Source organism: Medicago sativa, chromosome 4, assembly GCF_051527215.1.
Source record: "Medicago sativa cultivar Bolivia chromosome 4, Bolivia_mono, whole genome shotgun sequence".
In the NCBI taxonomy this organism is placed as follows: domain Eukaryota; kingdom Viridiplantae; phylum Streptophyta; class Magnoliopsida; order Fabales; family Fabaceae; genus Medicago; species Medicago sativa.
In genome coordinates this window covers 35429923-35456674 of record NC_140752.1, presented here as the reverse complement: position 1 = coordinate 35456674, position 26752 = coordinate 35429923, and the positions used below count along the sequence as shown (strand labels likewise).

General features: G+C 35.1%; 2 protein-coding genes across 2 annotated transcripts; both read left to right on the top strand.

Annotated features, from left to right (window-relative positions):
* Window positions 1-5499, top strand: LOC146929032 (uncharacterized). The gene is made up of 8 exons (XM_085707194.1): window positions 1-244; window positions 1799-2014; window positions 2327-2773; window positions 2909-3229; window positions 4094-4341; window positions 4379-4511; window positions 4952-5231; window positions 5301-5499. The coding sequence occupies exons 1-8, from the start codon at window positions 1-3 to the stop codon at window positions 5497-5499; spliced, it is 2088 nt and encodes a 695-aa protein (XP_085563320.1).
* Window positions 5500-17331: 11832 nt separating this feature from the next.
* Window positions 17332-19965, top strand: LOC146929031 (uncharacterized). The gene is made up of 4 exons (XM_085707193.1): window positions 17332-18457; window positions 18515-18636; window positions 18775-18834; window positions 19573-19965. The coding sequence occupies exons 1-4, from the start codon at window positions 17332-17334 to the stop codon at window positions 19963-19965; spliced, it is 1701 nt and encodes a 566-aa protein (XP_085563319.1).
* The last annotated feature ends 6787 nt before the right edge of the window (window positions 19966-26752 follow it).

Here is a 26752-nt window from a genome sequence, read left to right as displayed (position 1 = left end):
ATGCGAGGTAAAGTGAGCTCCAAAGATCTCGAATTCAATCCGGAAATAGAAAGGACTGCTAGAGCACTCCGGAAAGCTGCCCGGTTGAAAAGGTTGTCTCATTCCGTTCCACCGGGTGTTCGAGAACAAATACCTGAGCCACTCTCACTTGAATCTGAAACATCTGCTTCTCCTCTATCTGCTATCATGGGAGAACCTGCACAAAGACCAAAGTTAGGGGACTACGGGTTAGCAACTCATCGCGGTCAACTGACCCACACTTTTCAACCAGCTAACCCCGTTGCTTTCGACATCAAGACAACTGTCCTCAACGGTTTGAGGGACAAGCAATTCGATGGGACTGAAGCTATGAGTCCTCATGAACACTTGAGCCGCTTTGCTGAGACTTGCGAGTTTTGTGTGCAACCAGCCACCGTGACTGAAGCACAAAAGAAACTAAGGCTGTTCCCTTTCACCTTGACGGGAAGAGCAAAAGATTGGTTGCTAACAATTCCAAACGGGACTGTCCAAACATGGGAAGAGTTAGAGCTGAAGTTCTTGGAGAAATATTTCCCTATGTCTAAATATTGGGAAAAGAAGATGGAAATCTCTAACTTCAAGCAAGGAGAAGGTGAATCATTGTATGATGCTTGGGAGCGATTCAATTTGCTTCTGAAGAGATGCCCTAATCATGAGTTTACCGAGAAACAATACCTCCAAATCTTCACTGAGGGGGTAACACCAAACACTAGAATGTTCTTAGATGCTTCCGCGGGAGGAAGTCTTAAGAGCAAGACTGATCATGAAGTTCAAGCCTTAATTGAAAATATGGCGAGTAATGAATATCGTGCTGAAGCTAAGAAGAAAGAAAGAGGAGTGTTTGGGGTAAGTGAACAAACAGCAATCCTAGCTAACCAAGCAGCCATGAACAAACAAATAGAGGCTCTTACTAAGGAGTTTCAAGGGTTTACTTTGGCTCATAAGCAACAACAGGTGGCTGCAATCAAATGTGACTTATGCGGTGAAGAACATCCCAATGGTGAATGTGTTCCAGAAGGATCAAGTGAGGAAGCTAATTTCATGGGAGGTTATCAAAGGCAAAATCAATACTACAACTCAGGTATCAACAAGCATCCAAATCTCAGTTACTCAAATAACAACGCTTTGAACTCTCAGATGCTTAATCCTCCACAACAACAAAGGAAGCCTTCAGCTCTTGAAGAAACTATGATGAACTTTATGAAGATGACTCAAGGCAACTTTGAAGAGATGAAGAAGAGTCAAGAGGCTGAGCGAAAGAACAATGAAGCCTCCAGGAAGATGCTTGAAACTCAACTTGGGCAATTAGCTAAACAATTGGCTGAACAAAACAAAGGCGGATTCTCAGGTAACACACAAGACAACCCTAAAAATGAGTCTTGCAATGCTATTGAGTTGAGGAGCAAGAAGGTCTTGACACCTCTAGTTCCAAAAGTTCCAAAAAAGGCTGATGAAGTAGTAGTGGAGGAAGAAGAAGAAGGTGAAGTTGAAAAGAATAATGAGGTTGTAGTTGAAAAAGTTAATGATCAAGGAGTAGTTGAAAATGAAAGGAAGAAAAAAATAGAGGGAGAAAAAAGTGAGAAATTGATTGATGAAGATTCAATCTTGAGGAAGTCTAAGAGTCAAATATTGAAGGATGGAGATCAGCCACAAGTTGTTCCATCATATGTGAAGCTTCCATACCCTCACTTAGCCAAAAAGAAGAAGAAGGAGGAAGGTCAATTCAAGAAGTTCATGGAGCTTTTCTCACAACTTCAGGTGAACATTCCCTTTGGTGAAGCTCTTGATCAAATGCCCATGTATGCTAAGTTTATGAAAGACTTGCTGACTCGAAGAAGGAAACCAAAAGATGATGCAAACATTGCACTTTCAGAAAATTGTAGTGCAATTCTTCAAAAGAAACTTCCACCCAAATTAAAAGATCCAGGTGCTTTCACTATTTCTTGTTCTATTGGACCGGTAGACATTGGTAGAGCGTTGTGTGATTTAGGGGCAAGTATCAACTTGATGCCTCTTTCAATGATGAAGAAGCTTGGATGTGGGGAGCCAAAGCCAACAAGAATGACCATTACTCTAGCTGATCGGTCAATCTCTTACCCTTTTGGTATACTTGAAGATGTGCTAGTTAAGGTCAATGAGCTAGTATTTCCTGCTGATTTTGTAATCCTAGACATGGCTGAAGATGAAGACATGCCACTCATTCTTGGAAGACCTTTCCTTGCAACCGGTCGAGCTTTGATTGATGTTGAAATGGGCCAGCTTATGTTGAGATTCCACAACGAGCAAGTTGTGTTTAATATTTTTGAAGCCATGAAGCATCAAGCTGAAAATCCTAAGTGCTACCGAATTGATGTTGTTGATGAGATAATTGAAGATGACTCTCGTAAGCCTCAACCAACACAACCTCTAGAGAGAACATTAGTTAATTCTATAGAGAATGATGAAGATACTGAAGATATTGAGGTAAAGGATTGTGTCAAGCAGCTTGAGGCAAGCAAGCAACAAATGCACCACCCACCACTTGAAAACATACTTGGTGAAAAATATGGGGGATCGGAAACATTGAACAATGAAAAAGAAAAAAATCCAGAATTGAAAGAACTCCCTCCACACTTGAAGTATGTCTTTCTTAGTGAAGATTTTTCCAAACCAGCAATCATCAGTAATACATTGACACCTTTAGAGGAAGAGAAACTAATGAGGGTGTTGAAAAGTAATCAAGGCGCATTGGGATGGAGCATTTCTGATCTAAAGCGTATTAGTCCAGCCTATTGCATGCACAAAATACATATGGAGGCTGAATACAAACCTGTGGTTCAACCTCAAAGAAGACTAAACCCAACAATGAAGGAAGTTGTCAAGAAGGAAGTATTAAAATTGCTCGATGCAGGTATGATTTACCCTATTTCTGATAGCTCTTGGGTAAGTCCTGTTCATGTGGTGCCTAAGAAGGGAGGAATGACGGTAGTGGCTAATGAAAAGAATGAATTGATACCCACACGTACCGTCACCGGTTGGAGAATGTGCATAGACTACCGGAGGCTGAATTCTGCAACAAGGAAAGATCACTTTCCATTACCATTCATGGATCAAATGCTAGAGAGATTGGCTGGTCAAGCCTTTTACTGCTTCTTGGATGGGTACTCAGGGTATAATCAGATTGCAGTGGCTCCGGAAGATCAAGAAAAGACTGCTTTCACCTGTCCGTTTGGTATATTTGCTTATAGGAGAATGCCCTTTGGGCTGTGTAATGCGCCGGCGACCTTCCAAAGGTGTATGCTCTCCATCTTCTCTGACATGATAGAGAAGAACATCGAGGTATTCATGGACGACTTTTCTGTGTTTGGTAAGTCTTTCGACCAATGCTTATTCCACTTAAATGAAGTACTAAAAAGATGCACCGAAACTAACCTTGTTTTAAATTGGGAAAAATGTCATTTTATGGTTACCGAAGGTATAGTTTTGGGACATAAAATAAGTGCTAAAGGCATTGAAGTGGATCAAGCAAAGATAGAGGTTATAGAGAAACTTCCACCACCTGTTAATGTTAAGGGAGTTAGGAGTTTCTTGGGGCATGCCGGTTTCTATCGGCGTTTTATAAAAGATTTTTCAAAAATTTCTAAGCCCCTTTGTAACCTCTTGGTCAAAGAAAATGATTTTGATTTTGATTCTGAGTGTTTAAATGCTTTTTCTTTGATTAAAACCAAGTTGGTGACTGCACCAATAATCATTGCACCCGATTGGGATTTACCTTTTGAACTTATGTGCGATGCAAGTGATTATGCTGTTGGTGCAGTCTTAGGCCAACGAAAGAACAGATTTTTCCATGCAATTTACTATGCAAGCAAGGTTTTAAATGAAAATCAAGTTAACTATTCCACTACTGAAAAGGAGTTGCTTGCAGTAATATTTGCATTGGAGAAATTTCGTTCTTATCTAATAGGCTCCAAAGTCATTATTTTTTCAGATCATGCAGCTCTTAAATATCTCTTGACAAAAGGTGATTCAAAGCCTCGGTTGTTGAGGTGGATCCTTTTATTGCAAGAATTTGATCTCGAGATTCGTGACAAGAAAGGAGTGGAGAATGTAGTAGCTGATCACCTTTCAAGGTTGGAAAATGAGGAGGTGACGAAGAAAGAAAAGGCTATCACAGCAGAATTCCCGGATGAAAAGCTGATGTCGATTGAAGAAAGGCCTTGGTTCGCCGACATGGCGAATTTTAAGGCCGGTAATATAATTCCGGATGACATGGAACAGCACCGAAGGAAAAAGTTTTTCAAGGATGCAAACCACTATCTGTGGGATGATCCTTATTTATTTAAGGTAAGTGCTGATGGTTTGATTAGACGTTGTGTTGCAGGTACGGAAGCTAACAGTATCATGTGGCACTGCCATAGCTCAGCTTATGGAGGCCACCATAGTGGGGAAAGAACCGCTGCGAAAATCTTGCAAAGTGGTTTCTGGTGGCCCACTCTCTTCAAGGATTGCCAAGAGTTCGTAAAGAGGTGTGATGAATGCCAAAGAACAGGTAGTATCTCAAAGAGGAATGAAATGCCCCTAACTGGAATCATTGAAGTTGAACCTTTTGATTGTTGGGGCATAGATTTTATGGGACCATTTCCCTCCTCTTACTCTTATCTCCATATACTTGTGTGTGTTGACTATGTTACCAAGTGGGTTGAAGCGATACCATGTGTTGCTAATGATGCTAAAACTGTGGTTAATTTCTTGAAGAAAAATATTTTCACTAGGTTTGGAACCCCTAGAGTTTTGATCAGTGATGGGGGGAAGCACTTTTGCAACAATCTTCTTGAAACTGTGCTTAAAAAGTTTAATATCAAACATAAAGTTGCAACTCCCTATCATCCTCAAACTAGTGGTCAAGCGGAGGTTTCAAACCGTCAGTTGAAACAAATTTTGGAGAAAACTGTAGCGTCTTCTAGGAAAGATTGGTCTAGGAAGTTAGATGACGCTCTTTGGGCATATAGAACTGCGTTTAAAACGCACCTTGGGATGTCCCCTTATCAGTTGGTTTACGGAAAGGCTTGTCATCTCCCGGTTGAATTGGAACATAAAGCTTACTGGGCTATCAAAGCCCTAAATTTTGATCAAACTTTAGCTGGAAAGAAAAGGTTATTAAAACTTAATGAGCTAGAGGAGATGAGATTGCGTGCGTATGAGAACGCCGTAATTTACAAAGAGAGAACTAAGAGGTATCATGACAAGGGGTTGGTGAGGAGAGAATTTTATATTGGACAACTTGTTTTGCTGTTTAATTCCAGGTTGAAGTTATTCCCCGGGAAGTTAAAATCCAAGTGGTCCGGACCATTCGTGATTGTAGATATGTCTCCTTATGGAGCAGTGGAGCTTAGTAAGCCTGGTGAGCAAGAAACTTTCAAGGTAAACGCACAAAGGCTGAAACCATACCTTGGAGGTGAACTCCCAAAGAATAGAGCGGGAGTGGTGTTGAATGATCCTTAGGGGTCATCATAAGTCAAGCTAGTGACGGTAAAGAAGCGCTGGATGGGAGGCAACCCATCGGATTTAAATCCACTCAGGTATTGTATTTATCTATTTATTTATTTATTGCATTTTTCTTTTATAAAAACAAAAACAGCAAAAATATTTTTAGAAGTTGAAAAGAAATTTTTATTTGAAAACCTAGACCAACGTGGCACGATGGTTCTTCATCGTGGCACGTTTTGAGAATGGCTCCAACATTGTTCGCCACTGGAAATTTCGTGGCACGAACACTCTCAAAACGTGGCACGTTTGCTGGAAGAACTATGAACGTGGCACGATGGTTCTATGATCGTGGCACGTTGCTACCCAGAACGATGATCGTGCCACGTTTTCCTGCATCGTGGCACGTGAGTGGGGAGTTTTGAAATAATTTGACCGTTACAGATTGCTTCGTGGCACGACCCTGACCCAACGTGGCACGAAAGACCTTTGTCTATATAAACTTCTCTCACAAATTTCTCACCGTTTCATTTTCCCTTAACAAAACTCTGCCCAAATTTCGAATCACCCATTCTCTACCTCTAAAAATCTCACCTAACCACCATTCATACATCTTCATCATTCTCACAAACATTTCCCCCCATTACTTCATCAAACACATCAATTTTCTCCCACAAATTTGACCTAACCCTTATTGCACAAACCCTAACCACCCAATCTTCATCTTCTGCAATCCCAAAACATCCAAACAATCTAACCTAACTCCACAAATGGCCTCAGCATCCAACAAACGCTCCAGAACAACCCGCAGCACCCAATCAACCCAACCACCACAACAACCCGACTATGAGAAATTTCAGGATGACGAACATGCCGAGAGGTTTGAAAAGATCAAGGGGTTTAAGTTTTTTGGTGAAAGGAGGTTTGATTTCATCAACCTTCAGAGGTATCCTCAATTTGAAACAACTATAAGAACGCTTGGGTGGAAGAGATTGAACGACATGGTTGAAAAAGAAAGCAATCGCACCATTGCTCTTGAGTTCTTTGCTAATGCCTTTGGAGATAAGGATAATGTGGTTTATGTCCGTGGAAAGCAGATAGATTATAGCCCTAGAGCCATCAATGCATTTCTAGGGCTAAAGCCTCCAAGACAATGTCACGTAGAAATGAGGAGGTCAAGGAGCTCGAATAATTTTCCTTCCGATGATGTGCTTCAGCAGATTTTGCAGGAAATTGGCGAAGAGGGTGTTGATTATGTTAGGTCCAAAGCTACTGGGTTTCCTTACTTGCTGGGCCCAGGATACATCATCACAGCTGTATGTGGACGGTCCTTACTTTGGAGCGGAGCTTTCTCTTGCTGCTGATCAGCACCGTCAGAGGTCCCTTCAGAGCAATACTTTTGATAGGTTTGGCACTGAGGCCAACATGGAGGATTACATTATGGAGCAGAGGAGACGTGCTGGTGAGAGAGAGGGTCGTCTTCGATCCGACTTCGCTCGAGGGAAGGCAGTTAGCGATCAGCGCATGAATGAGTTTTATGCTGACTTGCAGGGTGATCCGGAGGCCACTGATGAGGATGAGCAGTGATGGACTTAGAGTCCAATTTTATTTTCAGCTTTCTATCTTTGTTTCTTTTATTTTGATGTACTTTTTATTCCGTTTGAACATTATGTTGGTGTGTCGTTGTTTGACTTTAATCCCCACCGTTGTGATGCTTTCCTTTGTTTATTATTAATGAATCTGTTTGCCTGTGGAAATTTATCAGTCTCATAACAATGCTATACCAATGATATGCCAAAGAGTTCAAGGATGATGATGCCTAATTGATTCAAAGGGAAGTGTACAGCAAATGAAGTAGGTAGCCACAACTCCCAGATATCTCAACTTGTAAGGTCCATAGCCAAATTTTTATTTTTCCAATTTTACATATATGAGTGTTCCATGCAACTGCTGTTTCTAGAACTTGCGATATTTCTCTATTTGTTGATTGGTCTTGTTTTGTACACACTAAGGCAAAGTGCTTGGTACCTTGAGCCTTTTTGAGACTACCTTGATTTATGAATTATTTATCCTTTGTAAAACCAATTTGAGCCATTAGGTATAGATCACTTTTGTTCGGTGACTAGCCACATTACAAACCTAGAAGACCTTAGGAATGAATGTCCCAATTATTTGTTTGAAGCTCTTTAGGTTGTGAAATGTTCAAGTTTGGGGTTGCTTTTGGAATTAGCAACTTACTAAGTTTGGGGTGGGGGTACTAGAGAACTAAGAAAAGAGAAATGATTCAATTTTATATGTTATCTCTTGAAAATAAAAAATAAAAAGCACTTGAAATGTGCAGAGAAAAAAAAAATGAAAAGAAAAGAATCTTGTGTATGAGACCAACAATGTTTATATGTCTCAGAAAAAAAATATAAGTTCTCTAGTACTCTTTGTGTTAAATTTGAAAGGAAGGATTGGTTTTCTGTGTGTTATCAAGGATACCCAAGTAGTATGAGCTTAACTTCATTGTTTTATAACACTACTTCCCAAATTATATCCACCTTTCACCTAAGCCCCGTTATAACCCTGAAAGACCTTAAAAGTGTGTACTTGACTCTGACTTTGATTGACAGTTTAGAAATTTTTCAAGCTTATGGTAATACAGCAGACCTGCATGATGATTGTGTGACCCTATTCAAACAATTGCGTGGAGTTGTGGATTTGGAGGAAAGAGTTGGGCATCCGGTACATCATTACACCGGAAAGGAGTGAACTTTTTAAGCATATCATTGGTTGGTAAGTTGTTATCTCACTGCGATTTTTCCATTTGCAAATTGATTCCTTGAGGACAAGGAATGGTTTAAGTTTGGGGTTGTGATGACAGTGCATCAACATTAGTTATTTAGTCATATTTAGGTCTTTATTATAGCATTTAGAGAGTCAACTGCAATGATTCATGGTGAAATCAAGCCAAAACAGGAACAAGAGCTCAAGAGAAGAAACTTCAAGAAACCAAGGAAAATTGCCTAAAACTCAAAGCATCGTGCCACGTTTGGTTATATTCGTGGCACGTTGAAGGAAGCGTGGGACAAAGATTCATCTCTGGAAATTTCGTGGCACGAGGCAACATGCAACGTGCCACGATGGTTGATTTTGTCTGCTGCCACGTAGGATTAATGAAGCATCGTGCCACGACCAACCCGCAACGTGGCACGATGATGGGCTTTTCTGAAACCCTAATTTCTTTCTATAAATATCCAGCTGCTAGTAAGGGTTTTGGGACTGATTATTATTGCGATTTTGAGCACTAAGGACGACAGGAGACCAAGGAACGAGCCCTGAATCTCATACCAACACCCCGTTGGTTAGATTTATGCATGTTTTCTCTTGTTAATACTTATGATTGTTTAGCTATGAGTAGCTAAACCTTTAGTTTGGTTAAGCCATGATGAAACTTTTGTAATATATGATTTTGTAGTTGAACTCTCTCTATTATCAATGCTATTCAGTTTTTATTCAGAATTACTTGTGTTTATTGCTTTTCATGTTATCGTTTTGTATGACTACTAGCCCTAGCTTCTTGCAATCACATGAATCGATCTTAGGAATTGAATGACTATTAGCCCTAGCTTTTAATCCAGAAATAGTAATTTTGTTTAACTCAACACTAGGAACCTAGAGATAGGAAATTGAGGGTTATGATACATGAATTAACGTTCCAATATTGCTTCCGCGGTTATTCAATCACGTTAAGAGATTAATAGGGTTATAACTTAGGAAAGGACTTTGATGCGAGGGATTGATCAAAGTCACTTAGTTAATTTATCGTAAAAACTGAGTAGTAATTGAGAGTAGAGATAGGTAGACTTTTTCATATAAAGCATTAGTGGATTCACCGGCTTAACCATTCATCTCAATATAATTTTCTTTCAAATTCTTTCTACCTTAATCAACTCTGATTAAAACCAATCTTTACTGCCTAGGGCAACAAAATACAAACTTTACACATCCTAACATATAACGCGCTTGCTATAATTGAAATTAACACAGTCCTTGTGGATCGATATTTTTACTATTTCGATAGTTTTTGGTACACTTGCCAGATATCTATCAAGGTGACATATATTTAGGAAAGTAGGCTAGCAAAACAACTTGGAGTTATAGATTTTCAACCTACAGATTCCTACTAATCAGTGAAGCATTACCAACCTTCATAGTTTAAACCAAAACAAGATGGATATTTATCAAAATTTGCCGCTCTTGATTTTTTCTTTTCTATTTTTTTTAGACCCATATGAATCTATGATTATAATTTATCTACATTTTTTTAATTTTTTTTTTAAACAAGTTCTGCCAGTACTCCACCCTAAACTTAGTGACAAAACATACCAAACTATTAGAATGTTGCACTGGAGTTGGAAATACTAAATGAGGATACTCAATGCTCATTGCTTTTCAAGCATATATATTTGGTTTATTGGCAATGGAGAGCGCATTAATTAATGGTTTGATAACTGGCTTTGCTCTACTCTGGCTTCCATTTTTAATATCCAGCCATCTATATATCCATGTTATAGGTGTTTCAAAAGGTACCCATGTTATAGGTGTTCCAAAAGTATCATTTCGGTGTTTTGGAAACCTCCAACTTCTAGATGGGTAAAGTTAAACATAAACGGATCTTTGAGGGGGCTTCCATGCCTCTTGTGGTGGTATATTATGTGATCATATAGGCACTATTGTGACATATTTTGCTAGTATCATACGGGATGTGTTAGTTGACTTGAGTTAAAAATTAAGTTCGTTAAATAAACGAGTTGAACTTGAACTCAGTATGGTTTGATTCGTTTAGTTCATAAACCAACTCGATATATATATATATATATATATATATATATATATATATATATATTATTTTGTATATTTCTATATGATATGTAATTTAGTACAAGTTTCTTCTAATAATTATGTACTATTTTTTATATAAGTTATTACTAATTTGATTAACAATTAACGAGAATTATAATAAAAGAGAGAGGAAAAACAAGCTAATTACCTTGGCCTGGCTTTTAACCAATATGCGGGCTAATTAAGTCCCACATCGGAGAGTCCTGAAAACATTAGAGTGGAAGATCATATATAAAGAGAAGTGCATCACATTTAAAACATGTATGGGTAACATGCTTCATACACCACTTTTATTTATATTTTTGCTTTTTTAATAATTTATATTGAGCATACGGTAGAAGATGGGAGTTTGATTTAGGTGTCAACCTAGTTGGGATATTGATGGTTGGATTAGGCAAGTGTACCAAATCGTTTCCCAAGTAATAAAGTGATAAGTGGAGTATTGTATCCACAGAGATTGTTGTTTCGTTCAAACAACTTGCGTTACTTATTTTTGAACAATAAAATAAAGTGATAAGTAGAGTATCGTATCCACAGAGATTGTTGTTTCGTCCAAACTACTCGTGTTACTTATTTTTGAACAATAAAATAAAGAAAAGAGTTGAGGGATAGAGAATTCAATTTTTATCTGTTTGCAACAGAGAAAGTTACCTGTTTTGGTTGCAGAAATGTAAACAGCAGTTAGGATTCTTCGAATCCCCCTATTCATTTGTTGGAATTTAATAACATTCATGTCGCGTTTAGTTATTCTAAGTATACTATCTAAGTGATGAGTTTGTCGGGACGTTCTAACCTAATCGGTTCGTCAAGTTGCACTTGTTGATCGCACGATGATCCTTACGTGCGGGCCTTACTCTCTCAGTTGATTTCGGTTTATCCCTCCAATGTTGAGTTGCACCTACAAGTCACACGATATTCCTTATGTATGGGGTCTTACTCCCTCAAAGGTAGTTGAAACATAGACTTATGTTGGCATTCCTAAATTTCCAAAAGTATGATGGCTAGTGTTGTTAAGGGGTTTTCCCATCTATGAATCTTAGGAATACAAAGCACACTCTCCCTCTCAGTAGTTCTACAGACGGAAAGCCCTATCAGTGTCTACCTTACCAAGGTTTGAGGAGAATGAGTTACAGAGCTGATTTAAGTAATGAAGTCATTTGTTTCCTTAATTAATAACTAGTTACATCCTAGGTTCAGTAGATTTTACTCAATATTAGTAATGTCACCTCCTAAGTACTTACTATTATGGTCAACTCGCTTTCAATATCTTTCGTGTAGTTACTAACTAGTTACTTCCTAGATAGACATATATAAATATCACTACCTAAGTTCCTAAACTAGGGTTGCGCTTCAGAGGAGACAAATCTTGCGAACAGAAAATAACTAAATAAACGACATTAAATTAAATAATTATCCAACAAAATAAATAGAGGTTCATCTTAGAACCCTAGCCTAAAAAGATTTAGTTACTCATGGTAACTAAATAACTAATTACAAAAGAAATAAAACTTACCCTAAAAACTTGGAGAGTGGATATAGAAACTCCTCCTGAAAGCTCGTAGAACTCGCCTTCCTCTTGAATTTCTCCCGTTCTGAACGAGAAATTATGAATGAGGAAGACAATATTTATAGAGAAAGTTTCCACCAAGACTTAGGTTGAAAACGCGGGCTTTCTACCACAAAAAGTCACAAAATTGTGACTTTTCCCGCAAGCAACCAGGCGCCTAGCGCCCCTGTCATGCACCTGGCACATGTGCCTTGCAGGTCTAGGCACATGGCCCCTAATCCATGTGCATGGGCGCTTTCTGACCGACTTTTGGCGCCTAGCGCCCCATTCCATGCGCCTAGGCACTTATGAGTGTGTTTCGGGTGCTGAAATGTCTTTTCTTCGCCTTTTTAGGTGTTTACTTCTATGTATGTTGTCTTGGATCTTGGGAACATAATTCCTCCCTTTGTAAAGTCTTCTAAGGCCTCTTGAATCTTCATTCTTCATCTTCACAAGGACCTCATAAATCTTCAGATGTCTTTGTTTTGTCGATTTGCATGATTACTTCGTGAATTACATCAAAAAACACCCTAAAAAACACCCTAAAATTGCTATGTTTTGGGAAGAATGGAATTACATACTCAAATATAGAAAACATTACAAATGTCCCGAAATCATACGCAATTGCTCTAATACTCCTCTATTTTGCTGGTAAAACCTACTAAAAATTACTGAAAAACATGATAAGAATAACGTAAGATGACATGTCATCAAATGTCTAATGTCTCTGATTCTCCTTAGTCACTTATAGAACAATTGTCTACGGTTTTTGGCACATTTTGTAATGTTTTCATTTCAAGTAATGTAATTTTACTTTTCCCGAAACCAAGCAGCTCTTAGGTATTTTTGATCTAATTCATTGTAAAATAATGCAAATGGCCAAAGCAAAGCATCTTAAGATGATTTAGGAAGACAATGAATGAAGATTTAAGAGGCCTCTGAAGACATTACAAAGAGGAGAAGTTCTATTACAAATCTTAAGGGTGTGTTTGGTTCAAAACTGGGAAGAGGAGGCGAGGGGAGAGATTTTAATTAAATATATATTTGGTTCACAAGAGGATGGGAGAGATTCTAAAATCAAATTACTTTTTTGTCCCTCTTATCATACAACAATATGATTTTAAAATTATTCACTCCATAATAAAAATAAACATGAAAACTCAATAAAAATATAGATCGAATTCAATATAGTTTTTACCAAATCAAATGTTATGTAAAAGAAATAACAATAGAAGCATACCAGTTTATTCAAAAAAAAAAATCTCATCAAAACAAAAAAGAGAAAGATTATGAACAAAAACAATAAGAAAGTTAGCAACGAGGATAGCGAAAATACTGGAAAAGAATATGTAACAAAAAAGAATCCGGACAACACAAACCTTACATTTTTAATAAGGATAATTTTGCCATTTTAAAATAAATATGACGATAATTATGTCAATGTACTTAAAATTGCATTAACTCATTTCTCTTTCCCTCCCATCCCCTCCAAAAAACTTCAATTTCGAGGGAAGCAATAAATGAGTCTACGAGAGATTTTGCTCCCCTCCCCTTCTAAAAATTGAACCAAACATGTCGAAATAAAAATATTCCCTCCCTTCCCCTCTCCTTCCCACTAGAAACCTCCAACCAAACGGACCTTAAGACAAGTTTCATGGAAGAAAATACTCAAAGGTAAATAAAAATGGGAAAACGCACTGCCGGGATGAGGGGTCGTGCCCTGGATGTGTAAAATTGCACTGGCACACCCCCAAGTGTCTCTCCAAGCGCAGCGCACGTGTGCGTCTGACAAAATAATAGCTTTTGGTTGTTTTTCCCTATGGGTTGGTGGAAAAATCATATTTTTGAGCCCATACTCACATGGAAATCAGCCTATAAATACAACTCCTCTCATTCACAATTATTCATTCAGAACAAAACAGTTCAAGAGGAAGGCAAGCGCTGGAAGGTTCAAGGGAGGAGTCTCTCTCCTCACCCTTAGTCTCTAGGGTATTTTTTTATATCTTTTGTAATTTGTCTTTGGTTATCATAAGTAGTTAAGCCCTAATTGAGTAGGTTCTAAGATGAACCTCTATTTTATTTTGATGGATTAATTTTAATTAAGTCTTTTATTTAGTTATTTTATGTGTCATGTTTAATTTTATTATGCAAAGGTCTTAATGCTTTTATCAGACCTATGGCGGTGACATACCTGTAGAAGATGTTTGAACTTAGAAATAGGTCGAAATCCTATTTCGAACGTTGCCTAATAACTTTATCATTTTCTCTTTGGTAAGGTAGACGACATAGGGTTGTCCCTTTGTAGAGCTACTAAGGTAAGATAGGTTATGTTGATGTAATTCTAAGATTCATAGACTAATAGGAGCCTTTAGATGACAATTTAGGAATTCTTATTGTTTGTTTTAATTACCTCTGGGAGAGTAAGACCCACACTACAAACTAGTAAATACGTGTGTAATCTCTTTAGGATTGACGACCCTGAGACCGCATAGCGCCTTAACCCACGTGTGAATATGGTGCAACTAAACAACTAGAGGCATGTAATAACCCCACAGACTCATCACTTAGGAGGGAACCATTTAACCAATCCTTGAATAACTGATTCTGACACAAACATATAAATAGATGGGATTCGAAGAATTCTTCCTGCCGCTAACATTCTGCAATCAAAACCAGGTTACTACTTCATTGTCCCTCTAGACTTAACTTGCAAAACTCCCCCCATTTACCACATTTATTTATTGTTTTTATTTTATTTTTTGTTTTAAATAAGTAATGTTAGTTGCCTAGTTTGAACGACAATCTTTGTGATTACGACACTCACTTATCACTTTATTACTTCATAATAATTTGGTATACTTACTGAAATTGTCCATCAGCCTTTCCTATCTCTTGGCCTGTCGGGAAAAAAAATAGAACAAAAGAACAATAAATGTGACCAAACCCAAATTTAAGAGATATTTTTCAACTGTGTGTCTGTTTGTGTCTGTGAACCAAGTGGTTGACATAAATAGTTAATAAACTTAAGTTAAGGATGAATTGTAAATAATAATCCGAATTGAAATCATGACTAGAATAATCTATGATCAAATTTTAGTTGCTTCTAAGCCAAATTTCAGATTTGTAGGGCACATTATCCCTAGGAACTAGACGGAGGAGATTCTTAGGGTAGCTATTAATTAATTTAGGTTATAATTTACATCTTTCAATGTCATTTCCTTTATTTATCACGACATTGAACAATATACTTCAGGATTTTATTGATATTGTGATTTATATCATCAGAGTTTGAATCAAATATCATATACAATTTGCCTTCTATGGTAGTGTGGGGTTGTCCAATATTTTGCATGCAGAAATTCATGCCCTTATGATTGGGATTAAGCTTTGTTGGGAGGCTGGTTATAAGAAACTGGTTTGTTTTTCTGACTCTCTTCATGTAGTGCATTTAGTGTCAAAGGAAGTGTCGAGGCTTCATCACTATGCGAACCTCTTGGAGCTCATTCAGACGTATTTGGATAAGCAGTGGGATATTTCCATTCATCATATTTTTCGAGAAGGAAACTCTTGCGCAGATATACTTGCAAAAATAGGTGCTAATCAATCAGAGACTCTTGTGATGGTACATCAACCATTACCATGCCTATCCTCAGCCTTACTAGCTGATGCTATGGGAGTGTCCTTTATTAGGACGTAGTTTTTCTTTGCTTCTTTTTTTTCTTTTGTTTTTTTTTTTCTTTCTTATCTCATGTAACCAAAAAAAAATATCATATACAAATTTAGAATAGTTGAGAAGTCTAGTGTAATAATTATATTTTTAATTGCTATCGTATATAATTAAAACATGCAATGAATGAATTAGAAAAGATTTATTGAACTGTAAAGATAATACAATATCTAGTGATGGTTATGATGTGTATGTTAGACTCAATTTTCATAGTAGATCTAAAATCAATTTTTTTTTTTTTTTTTGTATTTCAAAGCAACCTAGTAGAAAAAGTTAGTTTAATTCAAGACATCAAGGATATTCTCAACCAGAAAAAATTGCATCTTAATATTATTTTTACAACTTCGATTTTGGCCAATCCTCGACTCTAAATTTTTTTTTATCATTGTTGATTTAAACTTTAATGAATAAAATATGTTTTGGGATTGGAACGAGCTCTCAAATTATAGAAAGAGTGAATTTGATCATGATTCTTGTAAGTATTGAAGCTTGAGTTTTAAGGTGGTGACTTATAGAAATTTGTTTACGAATTATCATTCTAAATTATAAAGGTACATTTTAATATATCTAATACATTTGTGTTGGTTTTAGAGAGTGATATGAGCTGATCAAAAATATAAAGAGAAAAACAATTTGAACTACATGGTAATATTCTTATTGGCCAATTTTCGTTCAATTTATACTAAACTAAAAAGGTTGAAATGCTGCTACTTGTACATAAAATAACATAGACCCTTTGTTTGTTATTCAGATTATGTCCATTGTATTAACATTTTCAAGGAGCCAAGTCATTAATACCAATATTATGTTACTTCCATTCAAGATACCAAGGATCCTTTCAATCTTGATTGAATCACATCTATTTCTCACACCCTCATGAAGGTTATAGTTGAGCTAATTTTTTAGCAAAGCGTGGAGCTTCTTCATCCTTGGTTATCATAATCCACACCTCTACTATGCCAGGCTTATCGAACCTCCTACAAGTAGAGTGTGTGGGAACTTGTTTTTTGCAGAGAGTAATTTTCATTTTGTGTTTTTCCTTCTTATCCTTGTAACGATAAAAAAAATCATTCAGATATTCAAATTCTTAAAACTAAGTCATCAAATCTATAAGCAGTAAATATGTAACATATTTTTCAAATCTCTTCATATATTTTAGAGTAAACCACCATATCCATCCCTGACAACATGTTAAAGTATTTAAATAGAAGTCTTGACTCTATCATGTTTTACACATATTAGTCCTTCTGGCAGCAAGTTAGAGACTAAATTGATAGTAAGTTATTAAAATATTATATAGAACTAATTGATATTAAGTGGTTAAATCTATGACTAATTTAATAGTTTAATTTATGTTAAGAGTCCCACATCGGTTAGGAGTTGGCCTGACAATTTGTTTATAAGTGGGGGCAATCCTCACCTCACAAGCCGGTTTTGCGGGGTTGTGTTAGGCCCAACCACCATTTCTAATATGGTATCAGTGACTTTTCCCAATTGGTTGGAAAAGTTTGTTACGATTCAGTTACACCGCTTCCGCCATTGAAGCTTCATCTTGAAGCTTTTTCTCTTCCTCTTCCTTCTTTCTTGCTTCATACCGAAGCTTCTCGTTCGTTTTTCTTGCTTCTCATTGAAGCTTCTTTTCTTCGCAGTTTCTCTTTTCTTCTTCGCATATCTTCTTTTCTGTTCTTCCATGGCTCCACGCCATAATCATCCAGATACCGATTCTCCATTTTACGTTCATCCTAGCGAAAGTCCTACGTCTCTTACTGTATCTCCGAAATTGGATGGATCCAATTATCTTGCTTGGAGTCGCTCCATGAAACGCGCTCTTGGCACGAAGAACAAGCTTATGTTCATTGATGGATCCATTCCAATTCCTGATTTTGATGATCTCAATCGTAGTGCTTGGGAACGTTGCAATTATCTTCTTCATTCTTGGATTTTGAACTCTGTTTCTGAATCCATCGCTCAAACCATTGTGTTTCATGATACTGCCATCTCAGCTTGGGAAGATTTGAAGGAACGGTTTGCCAAAGTTGATCGTGTTTGTATTTCTACTTTGCGTTCTACAATTAACAATCTTAAGCAAGGTACCAAGTCTGTTTTGGAGTATTTTCTTGAGCTTCGTAGCCTTTGGGATGAATTGAACTCCCATAGACCTATTCCTACATGCAACTGTGTTCATACGTGTAGACTTGATGCAATTCGTATGGCAAAGAATTATAGAGTTGAGGATCAGATTATGCAGTTTTTGACTGGATTGAATGAGTCCTTTTCTGTGGTGAAGACTCAAATCCTTCTCATGGATCCTTTACCTCCCATAAACAAGGTGTATTCACTTGTGGCTCAGGAAGAAAGCCAAAACTCTTTGCTTCCTACACCTATTTCCCTTGATGAATCTAGTGTTTCTGTTAATGCGTATGATTCAAAGAAATTTGCTGGGAACAAAGGTAAGGGACCTGCTGGTACTTCTAACAATAAGTCAAGTGGCAGATATTGCACCTTTTGCAATAGGTATAATCACACTGTTGAATTTTGTTACTTGAAGCATGGGCACCCCAATTCTACTAAGTCCCATAATTCAACCAATGCCACTACTGCTGAAGCTTCTGATGCAAGCAAATCTTCCTCAACTTCTGATATGGTAGCAACTGGTTCTAGTTTCAGTTTGACACAAGAAAAGTATGATCACCTCGTGACCTTGTTGCAACAAGCAAATTTACTTTCTTTAGCATCTTCTTCTTCAGGACCTGTCTCCAATCATATTCATACTTCTTCATTCCCAGATCATTCATCTGGTCATGCTTCTCAGACAGGTACCTTCAGTGTCATTTCTTGTTCTATTCAAACTGCTTGTGATTTTTTGTTGTTAGATTCTGGTGATAATGATCATATCTGTTCTTCTTCTTCTTCCTTTTCTTCTTTTTACAAAATCAAGCCTACATATGTGAATTTACCAAATGGTACTTCTGTTCAAGTCACTCATGCAGGAAATGTATCTTTTTCTCCTCATTTATATCTGACTCATGTCTTGTTTTGTCCTTCCTTTAAACTCAATCTTATTTCAGTTTCCAAATTATGTGATTCTCTTTCATGTATTGTGAATTTCTCCTCTAATAGTTGTACTATTCAGGAGCTGAATTCCAGGAAGATGATTGGTTTGGGTGAAAAGACTAATGGCTTATACAAACTGGTGCTGAATGCTTCTGCTTCTAGTCCTTTACCCTTTCCTAATAATATTTCCCCATCCCTTTGTAATTTTTCTGCTTCAAATAAATCTTCTCATATTGTAATTCCTTCTTCAGCCATTTGGCATTTCAGATTTGGACATCTCTCTCATCAGAGATTGTCTCATATGCACAATTTGTATCCATCTATTACTTGTGATAATAAAGCAACATGTGACATTTGTCATTTTTCCAGACACAAAAAGTTATCTTTTCATCTTAGTAAATCTCATGCTTTATCTAAATTTGAATTGCTTCATTTAGATATTTGGGGCCCTCTTGCTATTCCTTCTGTCCATAATCACAGATATTTTTTAACCATTGTAGATGATTTTAGTAGATTTGTATGGACCATTTTACTCAAATCAAAATCAGAAGTATCCCAACATGTCAAAAATGTTATTCAAAACATTGAAACACAACATCATATCATTCCTAAAATCATTAGATCAAATAATGGCCCTGAATTTCTCATTCCTGACTTTTATGCTTCCAAAGGAATTGAACATCAAAGATCTTGTGTTGAAACTCCCCAACAAAATGGGAGGGTGGAAAGAAAACATCAACATATTTTAAATGTTGCTAGAGCTTTATTGTTTCAGTCAAAACTCCCTAAAAAATTTTGGTCTTATGCAGTTCATCATGCCACTTTTTTGATCAATAGGGTTTCCACCTCTTTACTCAATAATTTTTCTCCTTATCAGGTTTTGTATGATTCCCTACCTGATATTAATCTTTTTAAAGTGTTTGGGTCTCTTTGTTATGCCTCTACTCTTCAGGCTCATAGATCAAAACTTGATTCTAGAGCCAAAAAATATGTTTTCTTGGGGTACAAGTCAGGTTTCAAGGGTTCTGTCCTTTATGATTTGAATTCCAGAGAAATATTCATTTCTAGACATGTTACCTTTCATGATCATATTTTACCTTATGTCAATCCTAATGTCACCAATTGGGAGTATTTTCCTTCCCAATCTTCATCTGTTTCTCCCAATGAGGCTGACAGTTTACCTGTCATACATCCTTCTACCTTTGATGACATTCCATCCAATACTACCATCCCTCCTATTCCACCACCTGAATTGCCCCCACTTATGTAGTCTTTTATGTAGGTCGATGTGTGTAGTCCAATGAAGAAGAGGATGTGAAGGGAAAATGAAAAAATGTTTGAAGGAAGGTTTGAGTGGCAGGATTGTGAAAGGAATAAAGAAGAATTGGAAGAGATAGGATGGGTACATGAATGGGAAGAAGAAGAGAGTCACATGAGTGTCTAAAATTTAAACTAGCATGTGAACCGTATGTTTAATTTGATGGCTAACATTTAACCCTCTCATATTTCATTTTTAAACCTCTCTCATTTGATACATCATATATTTTATCCGTCCTAAATTATAAGCAAATATGGGTCAACAAAAGTTGATGTATTTAATTTAAAATTTGGACCAAATACATCGATTTTTGTGTATCCATTTTTTGTTTATAATTTGGGATGGAGGAAATATTATATATAGAGAGAGAGTCTCATAAAAGATTAGTCAGCACTAGAGATGTTTCCAGCGTGTTTATATCAATTATGAGGCAAAATGTCACATTATTAGAAAATTTAAATAATCTTGGTTCGGTTTCAATGACTTCTAAAATTTTTGATAAAATCCAATTTTTTTTTGGTTTAGTATGGATTGGTTTTTTGGATATCAGAATTACGATTTTGTGAAAACATGCGTTAAAGTTAATATTACAAAGACATAGTAAAATCATTGGTTAGATCCAAAAAAAATAACATACATTATATTAAAAAATTAACAATTAAGAATAAAAGTTCAACCAAAAAATAATAATTTAAGAATGAAAATAATAGTAAATAATCGACTATGCTTAAAACATATGAAATAGTAAAAAAAAATAGTTTAAATTAAGTAATAAGTATTACCATAAGAAATTGAAAACTAGCAACTAATTAATATATTAATGCAATATATTATACTAACAAAAAAAAATAAGTGCCAATAATTATGTAGGCTTAAATATGGTATTGGTCCCTGCAAAATAGGCCAGTTTTGGTTTTAGTCCCTGCAAAATTTTTTTATAGGTTTTGATCCCTGCAAAAATAGGTCAGTTTTGGTTTTAGTCCCTGCAAAATATTTTTATAGTTTTTGGTCCCTGCAAAAATAGGCCAATTTTGGTTTTAGTCCCTGCAAAAAATTTTTTTATAGTTTTTGATCCCTGCAAAAATTCAGGAAAAATGAAAAATTAATAAAAAAATTGAAAAAAATATTAAAAAAATCTGGAAAAATGAAAAATTAATAAAAAAATTGAAAAAAATTCTGGAAAAATAAAAAATTAATAAAAAAATTGAAAAAAATGTTAAAAAATTCTGGAAAATTGAAAAATTAATAAAAATGAAAAAAAATTTAAAAAAATACGGAAAAAAATTAAAAATTCTGGAAAAATTAATAAAAATAAAAAACGATTAAAAAAATAATATAATCTAATAAAATGAAAAATAATGCTAAATTCTGAAAAAAAAAATAAAAAAGATTAAAAAATTCTGAAAAAATAAAATTTTGAAATTTTCTAAAAAAAATTAAAATTCTGGGAAAATTAAATTTTAACAAAAATTCTGGAAAAATTCTAAATAAAATTTTAATGAAAAATAAAAATTCTGAAAAAATTCTGGAAAATATCTAAAAAAATTTCGAAAATTTCGAAAAAAATTAAAAAGATTAATCATTTTTAAACAAATGAAATTTTTCAAATTTTCATTAGTATTTTTTGAAATTTTGATTAGTATATATTCGAAATTTCCCTTATTCTCGATTTATAAATACACAAAAGTTCCCGGTTTATAAATACACAGAAATTCCTAGAAAAAATACTAATGAAAATTTCGAAATTTCGAAAAATACACAAAAAACCTAAGCTCGGTTTATAAATACACATATTTTTTCCCTTATTCTCGGTTTATAAATACACAAAATTCCCGAAATTTTTTTTGGAAATAAATACACTGAAAAAACTTAAGCTCGACATATATACTAATGAAATTTTCGAGAATTTTTATTAAAACTTCGAAAATTTTAATTAAAATTTCGAAAATTTCATTTTTCCAGAATTTTCGAAATTTTATTTTTTCAGAATTTTTTAATCTTTTTTATTTTTTTTCAGAATTTATCATTATTTTTCATTTTATTAGATTATTTTATTTTTATTAATTTTTCCAGAATTTTTAAATTTTTTCTTTATTTTTTTTATTTTTATTAATTTTTCATTTTTCCGGAATTTTTTAATATTTTTTTAATTTTTCAATTTTCCAGAATTTTTTAATATTTTTTTCAATTTTCCAGAATTTTTTAATTTTTTATTAATTTTTCAATTTTCCAGAATTTTTTAATTTTGTTTTTATTTTTTTATTAATTTTTCATTTTTCCAGAATTTTTTAATATTTTTTTTAATTTTTTTATTACATAATTGGGGTCAGGGACTATTTCCAAAAACAAAAATTTTGCAGGGACTAAAACCAAAACTGGCCTATTTTTGCAGGGACCAAAAACTATAAAAAAAATTTGCAGGGACTAAAACCAAAACTGGCCTATTTTGCAGGGACCAATACCATATTTAAGCCTAATTATGTATGTAGTTTGGTTTAGTTTGATTTTAAAAAAGATATCCAAAATCCAATCCAAACATTATTACAAAAGTACACTCAAAAGACATTCAATAAATTTCAGTTTTTATGGTTTACAGTTTTTATTTTGATAGATTTGAATATAAACACCCCTACCATTAAATGAATGAAAATGAAAACTTTGGTAACAAAAAAAGTTTCTATAATGATTTTTTTTTCATAAAAAATGACAAATAACTATTGAAACTCACACATAGGGGTGGAAATAAGTTAGATCGGTCGGGCTTTGTAAGGTGTAAGTATGACCTACTTTAAGCATGACCTATTACCTTTCATAATCTCATTTTCAAGGTTTGCCTTGTCCTTTTTAAAGGTCTGATGAAGCCTGAAAACCTATTTAAAAGTTCATTCTACACTAAGGTCAAGCAACACCTATATGCCTTCTACTAAATATTTTTTTTTAGAAGAAATGACAAATAACTATTGAAACTCACACATAGGGGTGGAAATAAGTTAGGTCGGTCAGGCTTTGTAAGGTCTAAGTATGGCCTACTTTAAGCATGACCTATTACCTTTCATAGTCTCATTTCCAAGGTCTGCCTTGTCTTTTTTAAAGGTCTGATAAAGCCTGAAAACCTATTTAAAAGTCTATTCTACACTAAGGTCTAGCAACACCTATATGCCTTCTACTAAATAAGCCAAAAGTTATAAAAGCCTAAATTAAGCACGCGAATAGGTCTTCTACTAAATAGTGAAATCTTACAAAGGTCTAATCACACCAATATATCTACTACTAAAGAACCATATCATATGAAGCTTGAGTTTATGAAAAAAACTTCGACAATATCAATAATGGAAAATATATATTATATATAAAAAGCTTAATAGGTCAGCCTGATAGGCATAATAGTCTTTTTTTATAAGTTTGGCCTAGCCTATTTAATTAGATAGGCTTCATAAAATGCTTGAGCTTGACCTTTTTATTAAAGGAGCTGAGCTAAGTTAAGTTTTAAATAGGTTAGACCGTAGACACTGTCGGATGGGCTGGCTTGTTCCCATCCCTACTCACACACAATTGAAAAGACCGAAGTTCAAATCCCAATTAAGACATTCAACCAAACAATTTCAAATTTTTATCAATTGAAATAAGACTTGTGGACATTTCTACTATGATAATTTTAATTTTTTTCTTAAAATGATCCTTTCCATACCATTATTTAAATGGCAAGACAATTTTATAAAATAGGGGCCGAACTAAAAACATAAACAAATATTTTTTTGTGGGGAACATAACATAATTATAAGTGAGTAAAACTAACACATTTTTTTTATTCAACAATTATATTAAAGGCCTTTGTAAACAATACAACAAAACAAAGGCGCCGCCCATTCGCGTAACGCCCAAAAAAACACAAAGGTAAACAAAACAGCACAACCACCCTACAAACCCACAAACCCGACAGAATGCTGCCTCAAACAGTAGGCATACCTTTGCAAACAATACAACACAAAAACATGCTGTCACACAGTCAGCTACACCACCCAAACAGCCCCAACAAAATCTCCATAACCGCTTAAAACAATCACTGGGAAACCAACACCATTCATACAACAACGATGTTATTCAGTCAAAATACATAAAAATCCATCTTAATTAATCAAGGAAATTACACTAGTTAAACTATAAAACTGATACAATAATATTACAGGCTAGGATATCTGATCCATGAAAAGTTGTTTTAGATATAATTCAAAATCCGATATTCATGCTTTGTAAAAAGCATTAAACCTAGCAGTTGATTTGAAAGCTACATAGATTTGTGGATCTTATAGCTTTATATTCAAGATCGTTTTTATATGCATAAACAAAGTTATGTCACCGTTGAGACAAAGACTTTGTGAAATACTTAATCAAGGAAATTACACCCGATGGAATAATCCTAATGAATCCATCAAACCATGTGGGAGATGACGAACAAACAAAAGTCACCCTCAACGATCTTTGTAGTATCAGATCTCCAACAAATGATGCACCCAAGCTCCATCTAGCTGTGGAATTGCTACGCATATAGATGGCAAAGAGAATCACAAGTGATTCAGAAAAAGGGTTGTGTGGATCTTGAAAATTGAAGAGCAGATCTTGGTTAGATAGAAGTTGAAGGAGATGACTGAATTTGGCTGTGAAGCAACGTGAAAAATATTTTTGCTGAAAAAGGAAAAAAACAGCAGCTGCGGCTGCTAAAAGGAGTGGAACTCGTATAACCCTATTTGAGGAAGAGAGGGTATATATAGTAGTGTGATAGGTTTGTGAAAAGAGGGTTTATTGGTGTAAATCAGTTTTTGACACGTATACTGTATTATTTAGTCTGTGTTCAGAAGCTGCATCTAGAGAATTCTAGATTTAGGTCTATGACTTTTCTTTTTTGTTAAGGAATGAGTGTGATGTATCCTTCCGTCCCATAAAAACTGAGTCATTTGTTTGGTCAAAGAAAACAATTGAGTCATTTGTAAAAAAATATTGTTCCAAAAAAATTGACTCATTTTATTTTTTAATACAATATTAATTTCTTTTTTTCAATTATAACTAGAATATATTCTACTTTACATTTATGACAAAGAACACTGCACAAATATTTAACAAAAACACTAAAAGCCATTTTTCTTTCTCTTTTACTTAACAAAAATATTTTCCATTTTATGTTTGATTTAGTTGTTGATAAATCAACAATTCAGTATTTCACGTTCTTGCTTTTGTAGAAGAAAAGAAAAACCCTTTACATTTATGCTTTGAGTTATATACAAAACCAATAAAAAAAAATCAATTTTATTCATATGATATTCAACTCTGGGATACATTTTGCTACATTTTGCTAACAATATTTTTTCTTGCTAGTTCTGCATCCTTGGTTTTAAATCAAGAAGGGTCTGATAAATCTTGGGGGATTAGTGTATAATTACGCGGAAAATCCTTAAGGACAGTGTGATCAGCACGTCTCAGACTACCTCAGTGTTTGTTCGTTTTACAGATCTTGAAAGTCGATTCAGTAGCAGGTTTGATTTGGTTGATAGAGTTGTGGTCAGTGATTTAATTAGACAACAATCTCAAAAGAGATAAGTCTATTGATCTCTATTTAGCTTATATTTAATTGATTCTTTTATTTATATATTGATTATTATTTATAGAGTTAATTTATGCCTAAATTTACTTCAATCTTAAGGATTTTTTATTTTATTGATTAATAAACCTTAATCGCAGAATTATTTTCGCTCAGAGATGAGAGATATTGTTATGTTTTATATTGCCTTTAAATTCGATTGGCCACAAGATCATAACTTTTGGATGTGGAAGAAAAACTTGACGTGAATGTGAGGAACATAGCAAGGTACATGGTTATTGCTTTAATTTATGACTCACATGCTAGAATCAACCTATGTTACCTATCTAAATTATTGTTGGTAAGTTTGTTGTTGCTTGTTACTATAACTCATACTTCTCAATTTTTCTTGATGATTTGCAATTGATGTGATACTCATAATTTGAGAATTCTTTTATATATGTGTATGTATGAGCACCGTCATATATGAGAAGTTTATGATTAATTACACTTGCATTTTGTTTTGTTAAAAGATTCGGGTAAGTTTCTTTCACTAGTCTTGGTGAAATTACCATGTATTGTACAAGTGTTGATCTTGAGCTGGAGAAATTGGAAATACCTTATTTGCTAAGAGATTAACTTTATTTTAACTTGTTGTCTAGGGAGGGGAGAAGGGAATTGAGGGCGGAGAGAGGGAGTGTAGTGGAAGAAGGGGGTAGGGCGGATGGTGGGGCTGGTGGTGAGGGAAACTAGGGGCTGGTGCTGGTGGTGGGTGTGAGGGTGGAGGGGAGTGGAGATGAAGGTGGTTTCCTATAATGTTAGAGGTCTTGGGGGGTTTGAGAAAAGAGCAGAGGTCCGGCGTTTTATTCATGACAAAAATCCTTTTGTGGTATGCTTGCAAGAGTCAAAGTTACAAGCGATTGATGATTTTTTTAGTTAAATCTTTATGGGGGAATTCTCAATGTGGGTATTCTTATCAAGCTTCAGTTGGGGCGTCCGGAGGGTTGATAACTCTTTGGGATTCGTCGGTGGTGGAGGTATGGTGCACTATGAATTTCAGACATGTTTTAATTATCAAGGGAAGAGTGATTTTGACAGGACAAGACTTTACTATTGCAAATGTTTATGCTCCCTGTGATACGACGGCGAAACAAATTCTTTGGGACC

Excerpts from the sequence above, each read along its gene's own strand:
- LOC146929032 (XM_085707194.1), top strand. The coding sequence starts at position 1 with ATGCGAGGTAAAGTGAGCTCCAAAGATCTCGAATTCAATCCGGAAATA. Across the intron at positions 245-1,798 it reads CGGGTTAGCAACTCATCGCG|CTCTTGATCAAATGCCCATG; the intron begins GTCAACTGACCC and ends CCTTTGGTGAAG. Across the intron at positions 2,774-2,908 it reads GAGCATTTCTGATCTAAAGC|GTATGATTTACCCTATTTCT; the intron begins GTATTAGTCCAG and ends TGCTCGATGCAG.
- LOC146929031 (XM_085707193.1), top strand. The coding sequence starts at position 17,332 with ATGGCTCCACGCCATAATCATCCAGATACCGATTCTCCATTTTACGTT. Across the intron at positions 18,458-18,514 it reads TGGTCATGCTTCTCAGACAG|ATTCTGGTGATAATGATCAT; the intron begins GTACCTTCAGTG and ends TTTTGTTGTTAG. Across the intron at positions 18,835-19,572 it reads CTAATGGCTTATACAAACTG|GTTTTGTATGATTCCCTACC; the intron begins GTGCTGAATGCT and ends TCTCCTTATCAG.